Source organism: Cyprinus carpio, chromosome B19 (assembly GCF_018340385.1).
Source record: "Cyprinus carpio isolate SPL01 chromosome B19, ASM1834038v1, whole genome shotgun sequence".
Lineage (NCBI taxonomy): Eukaryota > Metazoa > Chordata > Actinopteri > Cypriniformes > Cyprinidae > Cyprinus > Cyprinus carpio.
The window spans coordinates 22,750,773-22,769,473 of record NC_056615.1 but is presented as its reverse complement, the minus strand read 5'-3'; the positions used below and the strand labels follow the sequence as shown (position 1 = coordinate 22,769,473).

The 18,701-nt window shown below is 34.3% G+C and overlaps 1 protein-coding gene across 2 annotated transcripts; it reads left to right on the top strand.

Moving 5' to 3' along the window:
• Positions 1 to 3,734: 3,734 nt before the first annotated feature.
• Positions 3,735 to 17,283, top strand: LOC109072598 (transmembrane protein 170B-like). Of its 2 annotated transcripts, none has more exons than XM_019088827.2 (3): positions 3,735 to 4,062; positions 11,851 to 12,021; positions 14,193 to 17,283. In XM_019088827.2, exons 1-3 carry the CDS (start codon positions 3,906 to 3,908, stop codon positions 14,321 to 14,323), a joined length of 459 nt encoding a protein of 152 aa, XP_018944372.1. In that variant the 5' UTR covers positions 3,735 to 3,905; the 3' UTR covers positions 14,324 to 17,283. The 2 variants fall into 2 exon arrangements, with proteins under 2 accessions (XP_018944372.1, XP_042601433.1); XM_042745499.1 differs by having other exon boundaries at positions 3,735 to 4,170.
• Positions 17,284 to 18,701: the final 1,418 nt, after the last annotated feature.

The window sequence follows — 18,701 nt, the reverse complement described above, 5'->3', positions numbered from 1 at the left end:
ATTTAAACGGATGAGTTATAAAAAAATTCACCCCCCTCACAGTTGTCATGAAGGGCAAAATTAGCTATATAGACTAAAATCATTTTTTTCACCAGGCTGTAAACGTTTTTTCTGCTGTAAAGTTGGGCATTTTAACATGGGGAGTCTATGGGACTGACTCCCTTTTGCAGCCAGCCTTAAGCGGCCAGTCGATGAATTACAGTTTTGGTCACTTCCTTATTGGCTTCACGAGAGAGCGCGAGGTTGTCGCTCGGTTTTGTCTCATCACACCGGGACACACGGCATCACAGTGGGGCGTAACATTTCCATCACATGCTTGAGGCATTTGGCCAATAACAACGCACTGGATAGCTGGCCAATAAGCGCACACCTCGCTTTTCAGAACGATGATCTTTGTAAAAATTTATGTGTTTCAGAAAGGCGGGGCATAGAGGAGAAACAATAATGTACAGTATGTAGAAAATAATATATATTTTTTTTTTTACCTTAAACCACATAAATACATTGCATTATACCAAATAGACTTAATAATGTTCTTTTTAGTAATGTCATATGACCCCTTTAAAAAAATTACTTAACTTAAAATTAAATTACAACTTTAAATTGGAAGTTTTCTGAAGCCCTTTGAACCAATGTATATGACAATGAACCACCAGCCAAACAAAAAAAAAAAAAAAAAAGAGAGAGAGAAAAAAGGTACAATGAAAGGGGAAATTTAGGGTGATGAATAGGCCGGGTGTCATGTTGCATTTTTTCATTGAGGTCTGTGGTTGTGACTCAGACTGGGACTTGATTGTTCTAGTGAATCGGGTCACTCTGACAGCTGTAATATTCAGATGAGCTGCACACAATGTGAGTCACCTGAAGAGATCAAGAAACAGACAATGTGAGGATCCAGAAAAAAAGTATGAATAGATAGATAGTGCACGCTTCCAGCTATGTCACTCCCTTAGATTCAGTTACACACTAACATCAACCGATGCACATATAAAGATTTAGACGCAACACCTGCGAGAATCATTCACATTTACACACCTGAGGCCATTCTGATGAAAGGGTGAGAGCTTTTACAGTCAGACTGAGAGCTTGCATATTCACATTTCACATACTGCACAAAAAACAGTTGCAACACCACATAAATATATATCTATATCTATATATCTATCTATCTATCTATATATATATATATATATATATATATATATATATATATATATATATATATATATATATATATACATACATATAGATTGATAGAAACATTACATTTGAATAACTCTATGAATATACATTACATTTTTATATATATATATATATATATATATATATATATATATATATATGTGTGTGTGTGTGTGTGTGTGTGTGTGTGTGTGTGTGTGTGTGTGTGTGTGTGCGCGTATGTGTATTCCATCGTATGACCTACGATGCTTCAAGTCTAGTAAATGTACTCAGATTATCCACTGGAAAACAACTGGTCAATCAGTACAATGCAAGTTCACAGCGCCATCTGCTGGATACAGTGAAAAAGAACAACTTAATTTACTACGTGGAATTTTCCACGAGCAATTTTTATTGTGTCAGAAAAGACACATGGAATATCACAGTGATGTATGATGGTTGTTTATTTATTTTGCCTTTCAGCATACCTCATTAAATTCAAGGCTGAAGGAACCACACGGGAGAGGTGTGTTTGTGATATGCAAATCACATAGTTGTTTGTTATGGTAATTTGTACCCCTAACCTGACCAAGACCAAATTACTGACTGTGCAATTAAAGATAAATGATGAATACATTATGCAAGTAATGAATGGTATTACTTTATTATCTTTATTTGCACAAAACTGGGTGACTGATACACGTTACTCGGTGATGCCTGAATTAATTTCTGTCGCTTTTAAGTTTGTGTACATGCAGTCCCACAGTGCTCTTGGAGCTGAATGATTTCCTCTGCCTTTAGAAAAACACACCCTTTGGCCCTTTAGAGGAGCTGGGATTTCTTCACAAAAGGTCCAGTGTCAGTCAGGTGTTTGCCTTCAGACTATTTCATCCAGTCCTTTGGTGTAGCGTCCTCACGTGACCTGCTGTACTGCCATTATTTGATATTGTTTGAGCGTTTACAATGAGAAAGCAGAGGCTGAGAGGTTTGGGTTTGTAAGGTAATACAACAAGCGTAGGCTTAAATGTCAGGCTGATAAATAGTGGAAAAATTATCCGGGTGTGTGTTTGAGGAACAGAAGCTGCTCTGCTTATGTCACTGTCCCATTGAAAATCCCATTAGTTCATGCTCAGATTTTTACAGAGTCCAGTAAACCTGTTCTGGGGACCTGCTTCATTGTCCGAAAAAAAATCAAAGGGTGGCTCTTTTGACTTTTATGTCCAATATTACAGATGAATTAACAGACATTTAATGTGAGGTTGCATCTTTTCTGATAGTTCGCACATTTTGGCTCCATTCAGTGCTTTGGCTCATGTAATATTATGTATGTGAACATATTTAAGCTTATGATCTCTTCCACAAAGTGCAGGAGCTTAGGAAAGTTTCTTCAGTTTCTTTAGGAACTGCTCAGACATTAATATTACTTAATGTCTACGATTCCTAGACAACATTTAAATTTAAACCCTGTCAGATCCCTGTCCTAAAATGGATCTGTTTTGTTTCACAGGAATTTTCCAGAGCAGCAACACTTTATCTCATTCAGCAGGGCAACATCGAGAGGAGATGAGACTAGCAGAAAATATTCTAGTGCAGTTTCAACAGTGACTGTAAAAAATCCACTTAATTATGATGATCAATTTAAATGACATTCTGTGATTAAATGATATGTGGTATGTTATTAAGATCATCATCATCATCATTATGATTTAATATTAAATATTTAATTGATATTTAAATATATGAATTCATATTATTTTATATAGAATCTGAATTAATTTAAACCATGCATAATCTAAACATAATTATTATCAATAATATTAATAACAATAAAAGTGTATTGTTTTATTATTCATATTATTAAATTATTTAATATCGCATAAATTTCTACAATTGTTTAATTATTATTTAGTATGAACTATTTAATTGCTATTTAAATATACAAATTCAAAGTTTATATATATTCTGGTTAAATTTAAACTATGCATAATAAAAACATTATTATCAACAATATTAATAACCGTAAATGATTGTTTTATTTTTAACATTATGAAATTATTCAACATGACATAAGTAACCACAATTAATAATAATAATAAATATTGAATTGCTATTTAAATATACAAATTCATATTATTTTGTATAGAATCTGGTTTAACTTAAACTGTGCACAATCAAAGCATTATTATTAATACTATTAATAACAATATATTTATTAATATTTTTAATTTAATTAATATCACATAATTAAAAATACAGTTATCATTAGTAGTGGTATTTATTTAATATTAAATAAGTAATTGACATTTAAATATACATTTATACATTATAATATACATTATACATTGACATTCAAATATAAATTAATATTTTCATAGCATCTGGTTTAACAACCTATAGCATGCATAAATTGAATTTAGAATTGTACTCTCTCTGTCTAATTCTAAATTTAATACAGAATAAATTCAATATATGGTATTCATTCATAAACTGCTGTATTTGGTCGTAATGTGAATGTGACGTTCATCTCCCTTTAAGTGCGCTGCGCCTTTAAGAGCCATGCAGAAGCGCTGGCGTGTGTGTGTGCGTGTATGTGTGTGTGTGAGTGAGAGAGCGATAGAGAGAGTGTGTGTATTTGTATATGTGTGTCAGCCGTACCCATCATGGCCCCTGAGCTGCAGCTGATCAGACGGACCGCCGCTCCGCCATCCTCCTCCAGCGAGCAGCGGCACCGGTGAGGAGGCTCCATGTGTCCCCCATCCTCGGTCAGATATCTAAGCAAGAGGGCCGCGCTCCAGCCGCCCAGCGCGAACATGAATAAGGATTATTCCATTAATCTATCGGTGCAGCAAGTGCTCAGCCTGTGGGTCCAGGGCACGGTACCGACCCTACAGCACTTCACAGGTACGTCACACGAGGAGAAAGACCCGGCGAAACGGGTTCATGTGTCTCATCCAGCCGCGCGCACACGCCTCTCCACCGGCAGACGCACGAGCATCCCGTCTGAACAAGGTCACACTTCACATCACACTATATGTGCTTACATGGCAAATTAAAAATGCAGAGTGTTTACTATTGCATGCATTACTTAATACTTATTATATTATATATTGAGTGTGTATTGCCAGTTCCTTAAATTATAGCAATACCATGGTACTTTGATATAGCTTACCCTACCATATTCATCTGTTGTGCTACTAACATCATAGTATTGTAAAATATATAGTATTACCATGGGAAAAATATGATTTTACTTTGAAACATGTTCATAAAACATGGCAACATGCCAGAGTACTTTTTGTAAGGGTGGCAGTTTTTGTAAACAACATACATTAATATAGTAATAATTTGGTATTAAGTTATAGTATTGCATGCATTACTTAATATCTGTTATGTTATAGGCTATTTTAAGTGTGTTTTGCCAGCGAACTACATCTCTTAAGTGGCACCATGGCACTTTGATATATACCCTATTATAGTAATGAATGATTTTTATATTCATCGATTGCATCACAGTAATGTAAATTACATAGTATTACCATAGTAAATGTGGACAAAACAGGATTTTACCTTGGAATATATTCAGAAAACATGGTAATACTATGGTACTGCAATAAGGACCTTGTATAAGGGTGGCAGTTTTTGTAAATAACATTAATATAATTCAGAATCAAGATATGCATATCGTGTATCATTCTCATATACTGTGATATTTATAGTACTCCAAAGGTTAAGTATATTTCAATGAATACTATAGTATTGATGTTTTTAGTTTAGTTTCTCATCCACCTGACTGTGAACTGTCGGTTTTTGTGTACTTTGAAGTAAAAGCTGTGCTTGTCTAGACCGTAGTGCTCTAATTCCTGCAGCCAGTCTGATGCGAACCTTTGAAAAGCATCGTACCTCTCATTAATCTTTAGTTAATCTTGAGTCATTGCATTGTTTCTGGTGGCTCTCTGCTTGTGTAGTGGAGTAATCGTTAGTAATTACCGTCACCATATTGGTCTCCACATGATACCGTGCTCGTGGGCTTTTTTGTGCAGCATTATACAGTCTTTTGCCTTGTAGATTGTGTGCTTGCTCTGATCTTTACACAGTACTGGTCACATACAGTCATATTTGAGTTTGAGCAGGCTGTGTTAGTCAACACCAGTAGTGTGTAAAAACATCTATTCAGTGTCAAGGGTGTAACCTGCTATGGAAAAACTGCCCCATATAGGGCAGTTTAGCGCCCAAACTAGTTCATTTCCTTTTTAAGGGTCTAGATAAGGTAGCTACACCCATAATTGTATGAACAACTACAGCAATAATATTTTCTTTTCTTTTAATGTGTTGCAATCAATGGTGCATATATGAAACGGATGTTATTAAATGATTTAAACATTTGTTTTTATCGGATACTCTCTCTCTCTCTCTCTCTCTTGCTCTCTCTCTCTCTCTCTGTAACATAATACACACACACATACAGTATATATATAAAAGCTCTCTCTCTACGTATATGACATAGTATAATGTATATATGCATATATATGTATATATATATATATATATATATATATATATATATATATATATATATATATATATATATATATATATATATATATATATATATAAAATCTGTCTCTCTTTTTAAAAATGTATTTCTGTAAAATAATCTGTTCAACATAAAACAAAAAGATTATTGAATTAAGTACGTCTTTTTGTTATACTAATAATTATATATTCAGTATATACTGTATCCACTGTACTGTACCATGTGTGTGTGTATATATACACACACACAAACACATACAATTCAATATATGCAATATTATGTTTAGTATGACATATTTGATGTAGTTTTGTATAGTATAGTATTTACAAAAATGTTGGTATTGTGTTGGGTCACATGATTTAAAATCTGGGTGGGTCAAAACCAGTTTAGAACCACTGAAATACTGGCTAAACACTGCAGTGAACAATGTGATATAGCATAAAAGCCACACCACAAGTGAGTGGAAGTCAGCATGAAGCATTTAACAAGTGTAGGCCGGTTTTACGGTGTGTGAGGCACATGACGCGCCCTTTCACTTCCGAGATCCGGACAGATTATAATTTCTGCAATCGCGTGGACATCTGGGCATGACGCAACACATGATGTAACTTGTGCGAGAACTGCGGGACAGGTAGCAGGTGAGGACTGTTGAAGAAATTCACCCCTCCCCACCGAACCACTCTGTCATTACTACTTACCCTCATATCATTCCAAAGCAATATGCTGTTTGTATTTGCTATGTGTGTGTCATCAAAAAATAAATTTTGAAGAAGTTCTTTGTAACTCTTCTCTAAATAAAACCAGTTCAGAGTGACCACGACAGTCAAGCACCAAAAAAGTACCACACATCTATTTGTGCAGCTGCATATGGGTTTCGAAAGACATAAAGGGTGAGTAAACAATGGCAGAATATTAATTTTGGCTTAAGAACATGATAGAATGAGGTTGCACATCAGCTGTGGCTTCATCCCACATCAGAACAGACAATGACACAGCTGTGTTCAGATGGCTCTGATGCATTAGACATCTCTCTTTGTGATGATGTGAAGGAACAGCACAGGTGCAGAAGCACAGAGAATGCATGAGATTATGACAAACTCCCACTTGGGAGGAAAGTTAATGGCGTTTCCTGTTTTGGTCAGTGCAACAAGCCTATTTAGTCATTTTGTTTCCTTCTGCTGTTTAGGGAGGAGACAGACTTCTGCCTACTTAGCAGTTGTTTGTGCCTTCGGGTGAACAGTGCACTCTTAGAAACTTTAGTTTGTCTGGGTCAAAAATGGGAGATTAATTTGACTTTACAACATTACAAACTGGTCGACAATTAATGAAGCCTAAACATCATAAGGCAGCAAATAAGATGTTGTTGTATTCAAACTAAATAAATACTGTAAAAAAAAAGTTTGTTACATTTATTTGATACAGTAAAAACAGTAATATTGTGAAATATTTAAAATAACTTTTCTGTTTTAATATATGTTAAAATGTGATTTATTTTTGCTGAATTTTCAGCATCATTTCTCCTGTCTTCAGTGTCACATAATCCTTCAGAAATCATTCCAATATGGTGATTCACTCCACAAAAACTTTTTTTGTTATTATTATTATCAGTGTTGAGAACAGTTATGCTGCTTCATATTTTTTGTGGAGACCATGGTACTCTTTTTCAGAATTATAGAAAGTTCTGAAGAACAGTATTTATACGAAAAATAAATATTTTGTAAAATTATAAATGCATTTACTGTCACATTTTGATATGCATTTACTGTCACATTTTCATACATTTAATGCAATCTTGATGAATAAAAGTGTTTATTTTATGGTAGTGTATATTACAAGAATATATATTTCTGATGTAAATCTGAGTTGTGCTTTCCTTTGAAAGACTTGCTATTACAAAGGGTTGTGGGTGTTTAAATGGGTTCTTTGTCAAGTTCTTCTCTTGTGTAAGTCTGTGGGTTTATTGGTGTTTTGTCATCTGCTAGACACTGCTAATAATAATATAGGATGTCTCAATAATCAGTGGATGAGTTTCCTGTACAGAAGTACATTAGAAAGTTTAAACTGTCATGAAAAAAAAAGTTTTAACTACAGTATATTATTGGTAAAGATCTGTGATGTTGCTACTTCTCATTTGGTGATCATTATCTCAATTAGCATCTCATTTTTTAAATTCAGTCCTGTTAATCATGGTAAGACAGAGTTAGACAGTGCTTTGTGATGTTTATATGTTTGTTTGCTTAACTGGAATAAGAGGTTTGGCTGTTTGTATGTGCTGTACATCATTATATGCTGATGCTGGAAAACATTGTTTCTCACTGTGACCGTTGACAGCCTGACAAAAGAGATTTTTTTGTCACTTCGGAAACTGCTTTGTTGACACGACCAGCGCCCAGGGTGTATAAAGAGGCCTTTCAAATGCTGAAAGCTTTACATTAAACCCATCTTTTTCCTTTGCAACAATATGACCTTGCAAATATATCCTGATGGTCTATGTCATTGTATAACTGTGAAAAACTTTGGCTGATCCTTGAAGTTAATTCTGCACTTATCAGTTCTAATATTTATTGTTTTTTAAAATGTGTAGAATTTTGTAGTGAATGAGAATCCACAAAATAATGACAAATTTTATTTATGTCAAATAATATGTCATATATATATATATATATATATATATATATATATATATATATATATATATATATATATTACATTATTAGAATATTATATAAAATATGATTAGAATACTAGTATTTTCACCAGCTAAAAATGGTTTTAAGTCAGTCATTTCTATCTTTTGTTGTTGTGTGTCAGCAGGAAATATCAGTTTATATTTCCAAACAAGGAGGTGGGTTTCTTGAAGCATCTTGGAGACAATGCCAGTTCTTCTGAATTTAGTCTGTCTCAGAAAATAAAAAGAAAATAGTAGAAACCTTGCTGAAGTGATTGTTTTGCACAAGTATTAACTTAAACATTATGCAAAACATATTACTTTAGCTCTACTATATTATGCAAGAGCTGCGACTGTGTTATTACTATAGCATTTGTATCAGTACTGGGTGCATTTTTCCAAAGACTGTCATTTACACAATTTTTAAACAAAGTGATTGCTCAATCAATGTTAAAAATCAATGTTAAAAAACACCCAGATTTTTGCAGTCATACACCATGTGAGTAGTAAAGGTGTGCCTTTAGCCCCAATATCCTTACCCTTTATCCTTTAGTGAGTAAAATGTGAGTCTGTGAGTGTTGAAATATTGACTAAGTGTCTCTGTACCTGGTAATGTGGGTCATTAGTACATTGAAGGAATGCTTTCCATCAACATCATTGTCAACAGTATGTTCCTGGATCTCTGTGCTTTTGTTTTACTCCTCTGTGCTAAAGTCTTCTCAGTATCTCTTGTAGTCAATTTGTTCTAAAATGTCTGTCTTCCTGCATCTCAGTGCTGAAGTGTCTGTTGTCCAGTATTTGTGTGTTATCTGTGCTTTTTGTTTGGCAGAAGCAGTAGGCAGTGCCACCTCATTCCTGGCACAGCATGGCTCTGAGGCTTTGTGTCCGTCTGCCTAAGTTTACTGATAACACAGTTTGATGGACAACTCTCTGTGTTGCTATTGTTGTTCTGTTTATAGTGATGTGTGTGTGTGTGCGTGCGTGTGTGTGTGTGTGTGTGTGTGTGTGTGTGTGTGTGTGTTTGCGTCTGTGTGTGTGTGTGTGCGTGTGCGTGTGCCTGCATGTACGGTTTACAGACCTCTCAGTCTGGATGTTACGTCTCACTTATCATGTGATTGGAAGTTTATAGCTTAATCAATATATCGTGTTTGTTTAGTCTGGATTACTCAGACATAGGTGATACATAGGTGACTGAGGTTGCTTTTATTTGATCAAAATTACTGTAAAAACAGTCAAATTTGGTGCTAAATGTTTCAATGGTTATGTATGTCCTAGATAATGTATATGTACAGTAAAGTTACACATTTACACATTTAATCATTTAGCAGACGCTTTTATCCAAAGCGACTTACATATATATATATATATATATATATATATATATATATATATATATATATATATATATATATATATATATATATATATATATATATATATATATACTTACATATACATATATATATATATGATGTAAAATACAGTAATCTAATGACATAACATCTCTTCATGCTTCAGGGTAAACAAAAGCTATAATCAGCACTGTATAGCGTTGCATGTGCAAATATGCAGTTTGTTATTTGACACGTTCGCTTTGACATGTTAAATTACGGCTGTCAGCAGTATTTCTGCCTGAGCGTGTGGTTTTCTCAAGCATTTCTCATTTATGTGGAGCTGCATTACCCAGAGTTCATGACAACAGCAGTTTGATAATCAGTTTTGTTGTTGAGCTACGATGCTCATCCATGTCCTGGAATCTTCTGGAAGGCTCCAGAGCCGACTCTTTCTTATCAGCGGAGCCAAACTACCCATTTACTCCCCTCAGAGCTGTGTGGACAAGACACTTAAATAATAACAGTCTCCAAGCTCATGGTAGATGGAGAGAGGTATATGGAGTGTGAAAGAGAGAGTAAATGAAAGTAGAATGGACAGTTTATGAGAAAGTGAGGTTGGAGGCAGTGAGAGAGTATTTATTGAGCTTCACTGGTTTAAGTACGTGGTGTTCTGCTCTGTTCCGATGTGTTCTGACTTGAGACTCAGAAGTACTTCTACAAATACAGGCATATGTTGACTTTAATACAGTTTTCATTTATTTTATTTTATTTGTTCCAAGAGATCCATACAGAATTCTGTCATTTTTGTCATTTTTAGCCAACATATATCATGTGCACCACATGTGAAATTGTTTAGAATTATGAGGCGGAAATTATATTTTATACATTTTTGGATTGACTGATACTTTTGTCTTGCCAAGGCTAATTTAATTTCCAGCTTTCTGTGTCTCCAAGACATACACAATGACATATATTTTCATGCTTTTTGCATAGTTGGACTAAATTACAGCTTGACTGAAAATGACACACAATAAAACATTGTTCACAGATGAGATTTGCCTTGAATTTTCATTCCTTCATTGCTAATGTTCAAAACATAGGGGTCGGTAAAATGTTTTAATGTTTTTGAAAGTCTCTTATGCTCACCAAGGCTTCATTATTTGATTATAAATACAGTAAAAACAGTACTATTGTGAAATATTACAATTTAAAATAACTATTTTCTGTTCATATATGTATGTATATGTAATATATTTTAATTCCTATGATGACAAAGCTGAATTTCACCAGCCATTATTCTAGTCTTCAGTATCACATGATCAAAGTTATGTTTAACTTATACAGTATGTTGAACTTCACTGTAGTATAGCACTGACTCTGTAGCATACATTTGACTGAAATGTTTGCTTTTGTCTTTATTCCCTTTTATATAAGCCTCTTATACTTTGTACTTATACTTTTATAATGGCTATTATATTTTTTATTAAAACTGACATTTAACAAAAAGAGGCAGAGTTGTGCTGATTGTTGCACTTTATCGTCGATCGCTACTTTCCGGCATACACCACGCCTAAGGGAACTGTTGGCGGTGGAAACGCAAGCTGGATCAGGGTGTCAGGTCCCAATTCGAACCATACTGTACTGTACTGTACTGACCCTTACCGCTCGGTGGAAATGAGCCATTAGTGTTCCTTTAACAGCGGTTCCTCAAAAAACAGTTCCTTTTCACTCATGAAAGCAGAACCTTTTTTTTTTTTTTTTAAGAAATAAGAAAAAACAAGAACCAGAATGTGTCTTGTATTTTGTTATTAGTTGATGTGACAGTGACACAGAAAATACTAACTATGCATGATTTGGTTCAGAATTATACTCTACCATACTATATATTGCAGTGTGCTGTATGTTTACTGTGCTTTACCGTCTATTTCCAGTGTGAATCATCAGTATTAACTTTTTTATACAATATTAGAGTAAAATGCTCTGAAAAAACTGACATAACTGGCTGCCACTTGCTGAATGAAACATGCAGCTGACATATTCATGCATAAGCTTTCTAAAAGAAATGCTTCTCATTTGCATTTTTAGAAACCAGCTAACTTTCTAACCGGTTTGTTCTCTCTGTCTCTTTCTGTGTCTGTGTGTTTTGTCTGCAGAAATGTGGTACTGGGTCTTCCTGTGGTGTCTATTCTCGTCTCTGTTCGTTCACGGTGCCGTGGGTCTGCTGATGTGTGTGACTCTGCAGCGTCATAAGAGAGGACGGCTCATCACAGTGGTGCTCATCAGCGTGGGATTCCTGGCCTCTCTCACCGGCGGGGTCATCACTAGTCAGTACTCGCTCACTTCTGCTTTTCTTATCAGCTTTTGTGGTCTATGCAGCTTTAGAAATAAGTGTGCATGTTCTTAAACCCAATATGACATCGATAATATTGAATGTCACTGGTTGTTTTGTGCATGAATCAATAATGCATAGTTTTTAAAAGCTTGTTTGTTAAATTTCTTCATTTTTTTTTTTAATTAAAAAAAAAAAAAAAAAAAAAACAGTTTTCCTGCTGGAAAAATGTGGCTAGGAAATATTTATCCAACTACAATTTTACATTTTCTGAAGTAAAACTGAGTTGTTGAGTTTGCTTGTGCATGATGCTAGTGAGTTCTGGGAGATTTCTAGACAGTTACTAAGGATTCCTTAGTGATTTTTAGTAAAAATCTTGTAAATAATTATTTATGTGATTAATAAAATGCTTTTTAATTAGTGATGCACCAAACTGATTTATTTAATGCATCACTGACAGCTAAATTAAAGTTTTAATTCAGCCGAAAACTGGAAATAAAGTTTATATAATAATCAACACTCAAATAAAACTGATTTGTATATAAAATTTTAAATTGCACATAGGATGCAACTTTTTAATGATATATTATTAACATTTAAATGATGACCGTTTAAAAAACTTGCTTCCGTGACAGATTAATTCAAATATGCATTATGTAATGAAGACCATAGGTGCAATAAAAATATAATATGTATTATAGTGTTTGTGTGACTGTTGAGGTTATGGACATTTATTGGCTTTCCTGAGGTAAACATAATGTGTGATTGACATATTTCTGCGGTTGAAGCACTGATTGAGCGATTACATGATACATGAATCAGTTCAGTATGTTGTAATATTTTCTTCAACATACATTCTGATGTTCATTCATGTTTATTTTGTGCTGTAATTAGTAGTAAAGAAGGAGAGGTGATTGGTTCACTTTCCAATTAAGCTGAGGGACCTACAGCGACTGCCATGTGTCAAAAAAGATTTTTTAGATTTTAATTTCAATTTAATGTTAATGTTTCAGTCAGTTATTCAGAACTATTTTGTCCAGCTGAAAACTTATTTTTTAATGATATTTTTTTTTTTTTTTGACTGCCAAAATTTTGGTGCATCTTTATAATGCAATATGTTAAAGATGTTTTTAGGACAATGGGCAGGGTGTCAGTGAACTAGCTGTTAGCTTTTCTCAAGTCAGACACAAATGGAGTTTGACTCCATTTATATATAGCCATACACTGTAGTGCCCATTCCCAGTGGCCTGCTTTATTATGAATATGGATTTTGCAGAGAGAGAGAGAAAGATAGATAGAGAGAGAGAGAGAGACATTAACTGAGAGCCGCATCACACACACACACCTGTCACACAGCAGGTTACATATACATTAACCTACACACAGGCTTTTAGACAAACACACTGAATCATGTCACTTAAACATTTAATAACAGTCAGACGTCTGCTCGGAGAACATAAATGACTTTGCCAGGCTAAAGTGCTATCCAGTCTAGAGATCTTTAGCGTAAGTCTTTTATTGTATATTATATGACTGCCCACATTTATGTATCAACTCCTTTTTCCAGTATTCAGCAACTTGCCTGCGTAATTGTAAGTGTCAGAGAGAAGGTAAAAAAAATATCATGAGAAGCTAAATTATGACTAATCTAATTAGTTTGGTTTCTGCTGCTGTTCTTTGCTAGGCTGAATTTTGAATTCGATTGAGAGTTAATATTTACAAGCATATTACATGATATTTTCCTTTTTAAAAAAAATTTTAAGCAGAAATTTAGTGGAAAATATTTGGTGTCTTAATTGAACTTTTAAACTCTTAAGGGTGCAAAACTGATGTTGACTTTGCCACAGTCACAAAAACATCTCTGTTTCAGTTTCAGATGTGATTTCCCAGAGGAAGGTTTTATCATTTACATATTGCTTTTTCGTGGCTCAGTAGACCCGAAGGTCTCTTGGAGGTTATGTGTCATTTAATTATTAACTTTGCCTGAGATGTTCCTTTTTAAATCCTCAGAACAAATAAACATGATACACTATCTATGTATCTAACTGCCTATCTGTCTATCTTTAAGTTTAACATTTCAGACTGGGGTTTCTCAAGCCAACATCAGTGTTTGTCTACAGTCTTTGCTATCTAGTCATATGTGAATGTTGATGTCCCCTGTCTCAGGTGCAGCAGTGGCAGGTGTGTACCGATTGGCAGGGAAGGACATGGCTCCTCTTGAAGCTCTGGTGTTTGGGGTGGGCCAGACCGCTTTCACTGTCATCATCTCATTCTCACGGATCTTAGCCACTCTTTAAACGGACTGAAAGCATCATTGACTGACACACCAAACAGCCAATCGGCCAGCAGAAGAGCCGGGGTCGAGGTGAGTGGGGTTAAACCACAGAGGTTTGGCCTGCGCTACAAAACGATGAGCTTTAGGAGTCACTAATGACCAATGGACCACTATATGAAACCCTCTGGAATGGAGATTTTACCATTTCAAGAAGCAAAAACAGCATTAAAGGCCAATGACTCAATCAATGTGCCAACTGCCACGATGGTGGACTGAGATGAATCTTCGGATGTCTGTTTGTCTTTGTTAAACATTTGTTTTGTTTTTGCACATGGATCGCTTCAGCTTTGGGTGGATTTGGAGCCGTAGCTGGGCTGTAACGCCAAGATGGATGCATTGGAAAACATCCTCCAATAATTTGACTGTCACTATGTCTCTCTGTCCTCAAACATTTTTTAATTCTGCTCTGCTGAACGGCCCCAAACATTCCTGTTTGTATTATTATAGATTTTCCCTCTGGTCCAGCAGTTTTCTTCTTCCACTTTGCACTTTTTGCATTTTGAAAACTGTCTAAACGGTGTAAGATCTGTAGAAGGTATGCTGGGATGCAATATGGACATTAATTCAAGGAGGTTTAGGTGTAATCTGGTCTCTTTTAACCAATATAAATGTATCCATAATGGAAAAACGCCTTATAATATGGTAACACATAATGGAACACTAATATGAATTTTAACTGTGGTATTTAATCAAATGTCAGTTTTAAATCAAAGATGACAAGTATTCAAAAAGTCACTATGGCCTACAACGTCTGTGTCAACATGTGATGTAAACCTCCAACTGCGATTATATCATGGAAACATTCAAAACTTGTCCTTGTACACAGTATTTAACGTCTTCATGTATAATCCATTTTTTATCCAGCATTACTGTGGCAATACTCTCCCTGCTCAAATATGGGGACTTAAACCTCAGGCCTTAAAAGACAAGAGAGACAATTTTGTCCTGGACTCGTCCTAACCAGTTTGAGAGGCTGGCTAGATCTTTTATGATAAAGAACCAAACTCATCTACATCTTGGATGGACTGAAGGTGTGTACATTTTAATTTTGGGGGGGGAACAATTCCTTAAACTGGAAAAGGTTTTGAACGGTGAACAGTATGGAATGTGATGACAGCGGTGTGGTTTACGATACCTCACTGCTGCCTCTAGCTTTATTACTGGCAAAACTTTCCTTCTTTTTCCATTTCCTTCTTATAAACACCATGAATTTTAATGCTAATAATAACATAATAGTTCAAGACCATTCAACTTGCTGAAAATTCGATTTAAATTCAAATGTAAATTTTTGCAAACAATTAAATTGTTTTTATTTTTGAAATACTTTTATTTGGTGGCACTTTCTGTGAAGCTTTATATATATAATGCATCATGAAGGTATTCATAAATATGCAGAATACTCAGTTACCAAGGCAAGAATCACTGTTATTGTTGGTATAAATCAATATGGTTAGGGATTTGAACAAACTAGTATTAAATTGTGTACTTGAATCTTTTTTAATCTAGTGTATGGAAAAATGGGTGCAAAAATATCCGTAGCACTGAATTTTTGTTAAAAAGCTTCATAATAAACTTTTAAATGCTAATTCAGTTTTCCACTGAAAATTTAATTTAATGCATTACATGACGTTGCTGCTTTATGTTTAAAACTATAACCATAAATAGGAGCATTGTAATGTATTAAAATTATTTAGGAATCAATTCCAGCTGCATTTTTAAGGCATTATATATATTTTAAAAAAATCTAATACCTTTAAAATGCATTATATATAGGCTTCACTTTTCAAACAAAACAAACTCAGTTGCATTTGGTATGCATCTGATTTAATTATTATTTTAAAGTATTATTTACTTTTTTCAGAGCATGTGAGCCATTTCTAAAACTCAAACGGGCGTTTCAGTGTTTCGCCTTTTAATAGCCATCCAATCTCTTTAACACTGATGCCAAATTCCACCTGTTTATTACTGTATTACAAAAGAGCATATTCCTAATACTTGTTTGTCTATCAACAGTTCATTCATGTACGGCTGTTGTGTCAAAGTGAAGAATATAATTGTTGGTTTAATGAAACAAGTGACGTCTGAAGCCACTGAAACACAGGATCATGGGAATTGATTCCTTTTGCTTTATTGTTCTGTTGTCATTGACATAATGTTTATTTAAGCCAAAGTATTCCTTATCTCTTTAGCTTTAGGACTTTTTTAATTGCATATGATTTTTATGACTTTTTTATACTATGTGTTTTTTGCTTGTCAGATTTCTCAGCACTGATTCATGAAGTCTGAACAAGGCTACTGCTGAAAAGGCTGATTTTCCATTTATTGATACTGTGAAAGACTTTCAGACGTTATTGATGAGGGTGTTGGATGTAATGGCTTACTTATTTCTGATCTTATGCAACTAAAAGTTCACTTTCAGTACCAGACCAGCACTGTAGAGGGCGTCAGTGTACTGTCAACGAGTGTGAAATCTCCTTCTGTCAAAGGAAACTGATTGTATCTGTAGAATTATGCAGGTCTTAATGTGTTGATGATGCATAATGCCAGTCGAAAAAGAATCACTTTTTGTTGATTACTGATATCATGTATTTGCTTTGTAATTTATTCATTTGGAAAATCTTTACTGAACAATTCAGTACTAAACTGTTCAGAATGACATATTACCATGCTATTTATACTACTTTTGTGTAAACTTCAAAAACAGATTATTTTTAAGCATTTTTTACTTGTTTTCTTAACTGTCACCCATCCCCTCAGCATTTTAAAATCAGACATTGCCTTACAATGGAAATGGTACTTCAAAATCAAATAAAAAATTTATTCGTTCATGAATTTATGTTTGGATAGTGCACTTTAACGTCAATGTTCAAAAATGGGGGTGACAGTTAAGAGGTTAAATTAAAATGTATCAAAATTAAGTGAGATTAAGCTTAAAACAAGACAAATAAATATAAATAATAAAATAAAAACTTTCAAATTCAAAGGGAAAATAAGTCAAGTTTATTTTTCTTAGTCCATTGACAGATATTTGTTATTTTAAGCATAAAAGTACTTATTTTATTATTTTATTTATTGATTATTATTATTATTCCAGGATTTTTGTTTTTAATTTTGATTCTCAAGTTGATGTATCTTGATTTAAGAAAATCATTTTTGCAGTAACCTTCATGATAAGCACAAAATTGCATAAAAAATCAAAAACTTGCAACTTGATGTCATGTGTCTACATCTGAAAATTGTTACGTGCATACAATTTCAAATTGTTCTCAAAAACAAAAATAAATACTGTCTACATTGAGCACGTAATGCATAGTATATAAAAGGCATAGTATTCCATTCTGAACGCAGCCATACACGTTTTATATTGTTTTGACAAAATGTTTTGAATTTGAGTATATCAACTGAATTAATTTTAACTCTGTATATTTAGGATTTATTCATTCCATGTTTGCAGAGAATGAAAAATGTTAAAGCGACTGTATTTAGTTTTATGCATTTTTGTGACTTTGGAGCAGGGGCGTTGCACAAGATCCCGGGCCCTATGCATAGGCAGTCCTGATGGGCCCCCATGCCAGTACCCATGAAAATATCCAGGTAAAATAAAATATATTCCAGAATTTTCAAGGGCCCTCTCTTCCTTTGGGGCCCTGGTAATCAGTACTGGTTTTACCCCCAGTCCGACGCCCCTGCTTTGGAGCACCCTACAGTTAAATAAGTGTAAATCACTGTAGTAATTACAGCGGAAAGCTGTTCATGTGCATTTGTTACTGCCATAAAGCAGTCGTTTGAGGGGAGCGCGGGAAAGAAACAGAAGCCATTCACCTTATAATAAGTCAGTGTACCATCAGAATGTTTTTAAAAAAACTTACATACAGTTGCTTTAAATTGTAGGGAAAATGAAAGATAATTGGCTAACGTAATGGCATATTTTAACATATATTTTGCGTGTTTTACATGATTAGCATGACGTCTGAAACACAAGCTTTAGGTGTCTGTTTATGAGTGAAGCTGTAGATGTGTTTAGTGTGCAGTCCGTGTGTGTAGTTGTGTAACTCTTTGTGATGGAGTGTTTTCCCTTTCCTAGAGGTTTGATTGATTCAGATGTTTTGATAAAGTTTGACTGAGCAGAATTGTTTTGAAATACTTTTATAGCTGCTAATTTCTCTTTATCTCACTTTATTTTTGTTGAAGTAATAGAAAGTTTTGCTTTTTATTGTTTGCACAGTTTTGAGGGTTTAGCAGCTGGACTATAAAGTGGGCGTGTTTATGACTCAATCATATTCAGAGCTGCTGATTGGTCAGTTGGTATCAATAAGACATATGTCTGAAAAAGTCTTATG

Bases quoted from the DNA above. Each gene is read 5' to 3' on its own strand.
- LOC109072598 (XM_042745499.1), top strand. From the start codon at position 3,906: ATGTGTCCCCCATCCTCGGTCAGATATCTAAGCAAGAGGGCCGCGCTC. The intron at 4,171-11,850 runs GTCACACTTCAC...TTTTGTCTGCAG, and splicing joins GAGCATCCCGTCTGAACAAG to AAATGTGGTACTGGGTCTTC. The intron at 12,022-14,192 runs GTCAGTACTCGC...CCCCTGTCTCAG, and splicing joins CACCGGCGGGGTCATCACTA to GTGCAGCAGTGGCAGGTGTG.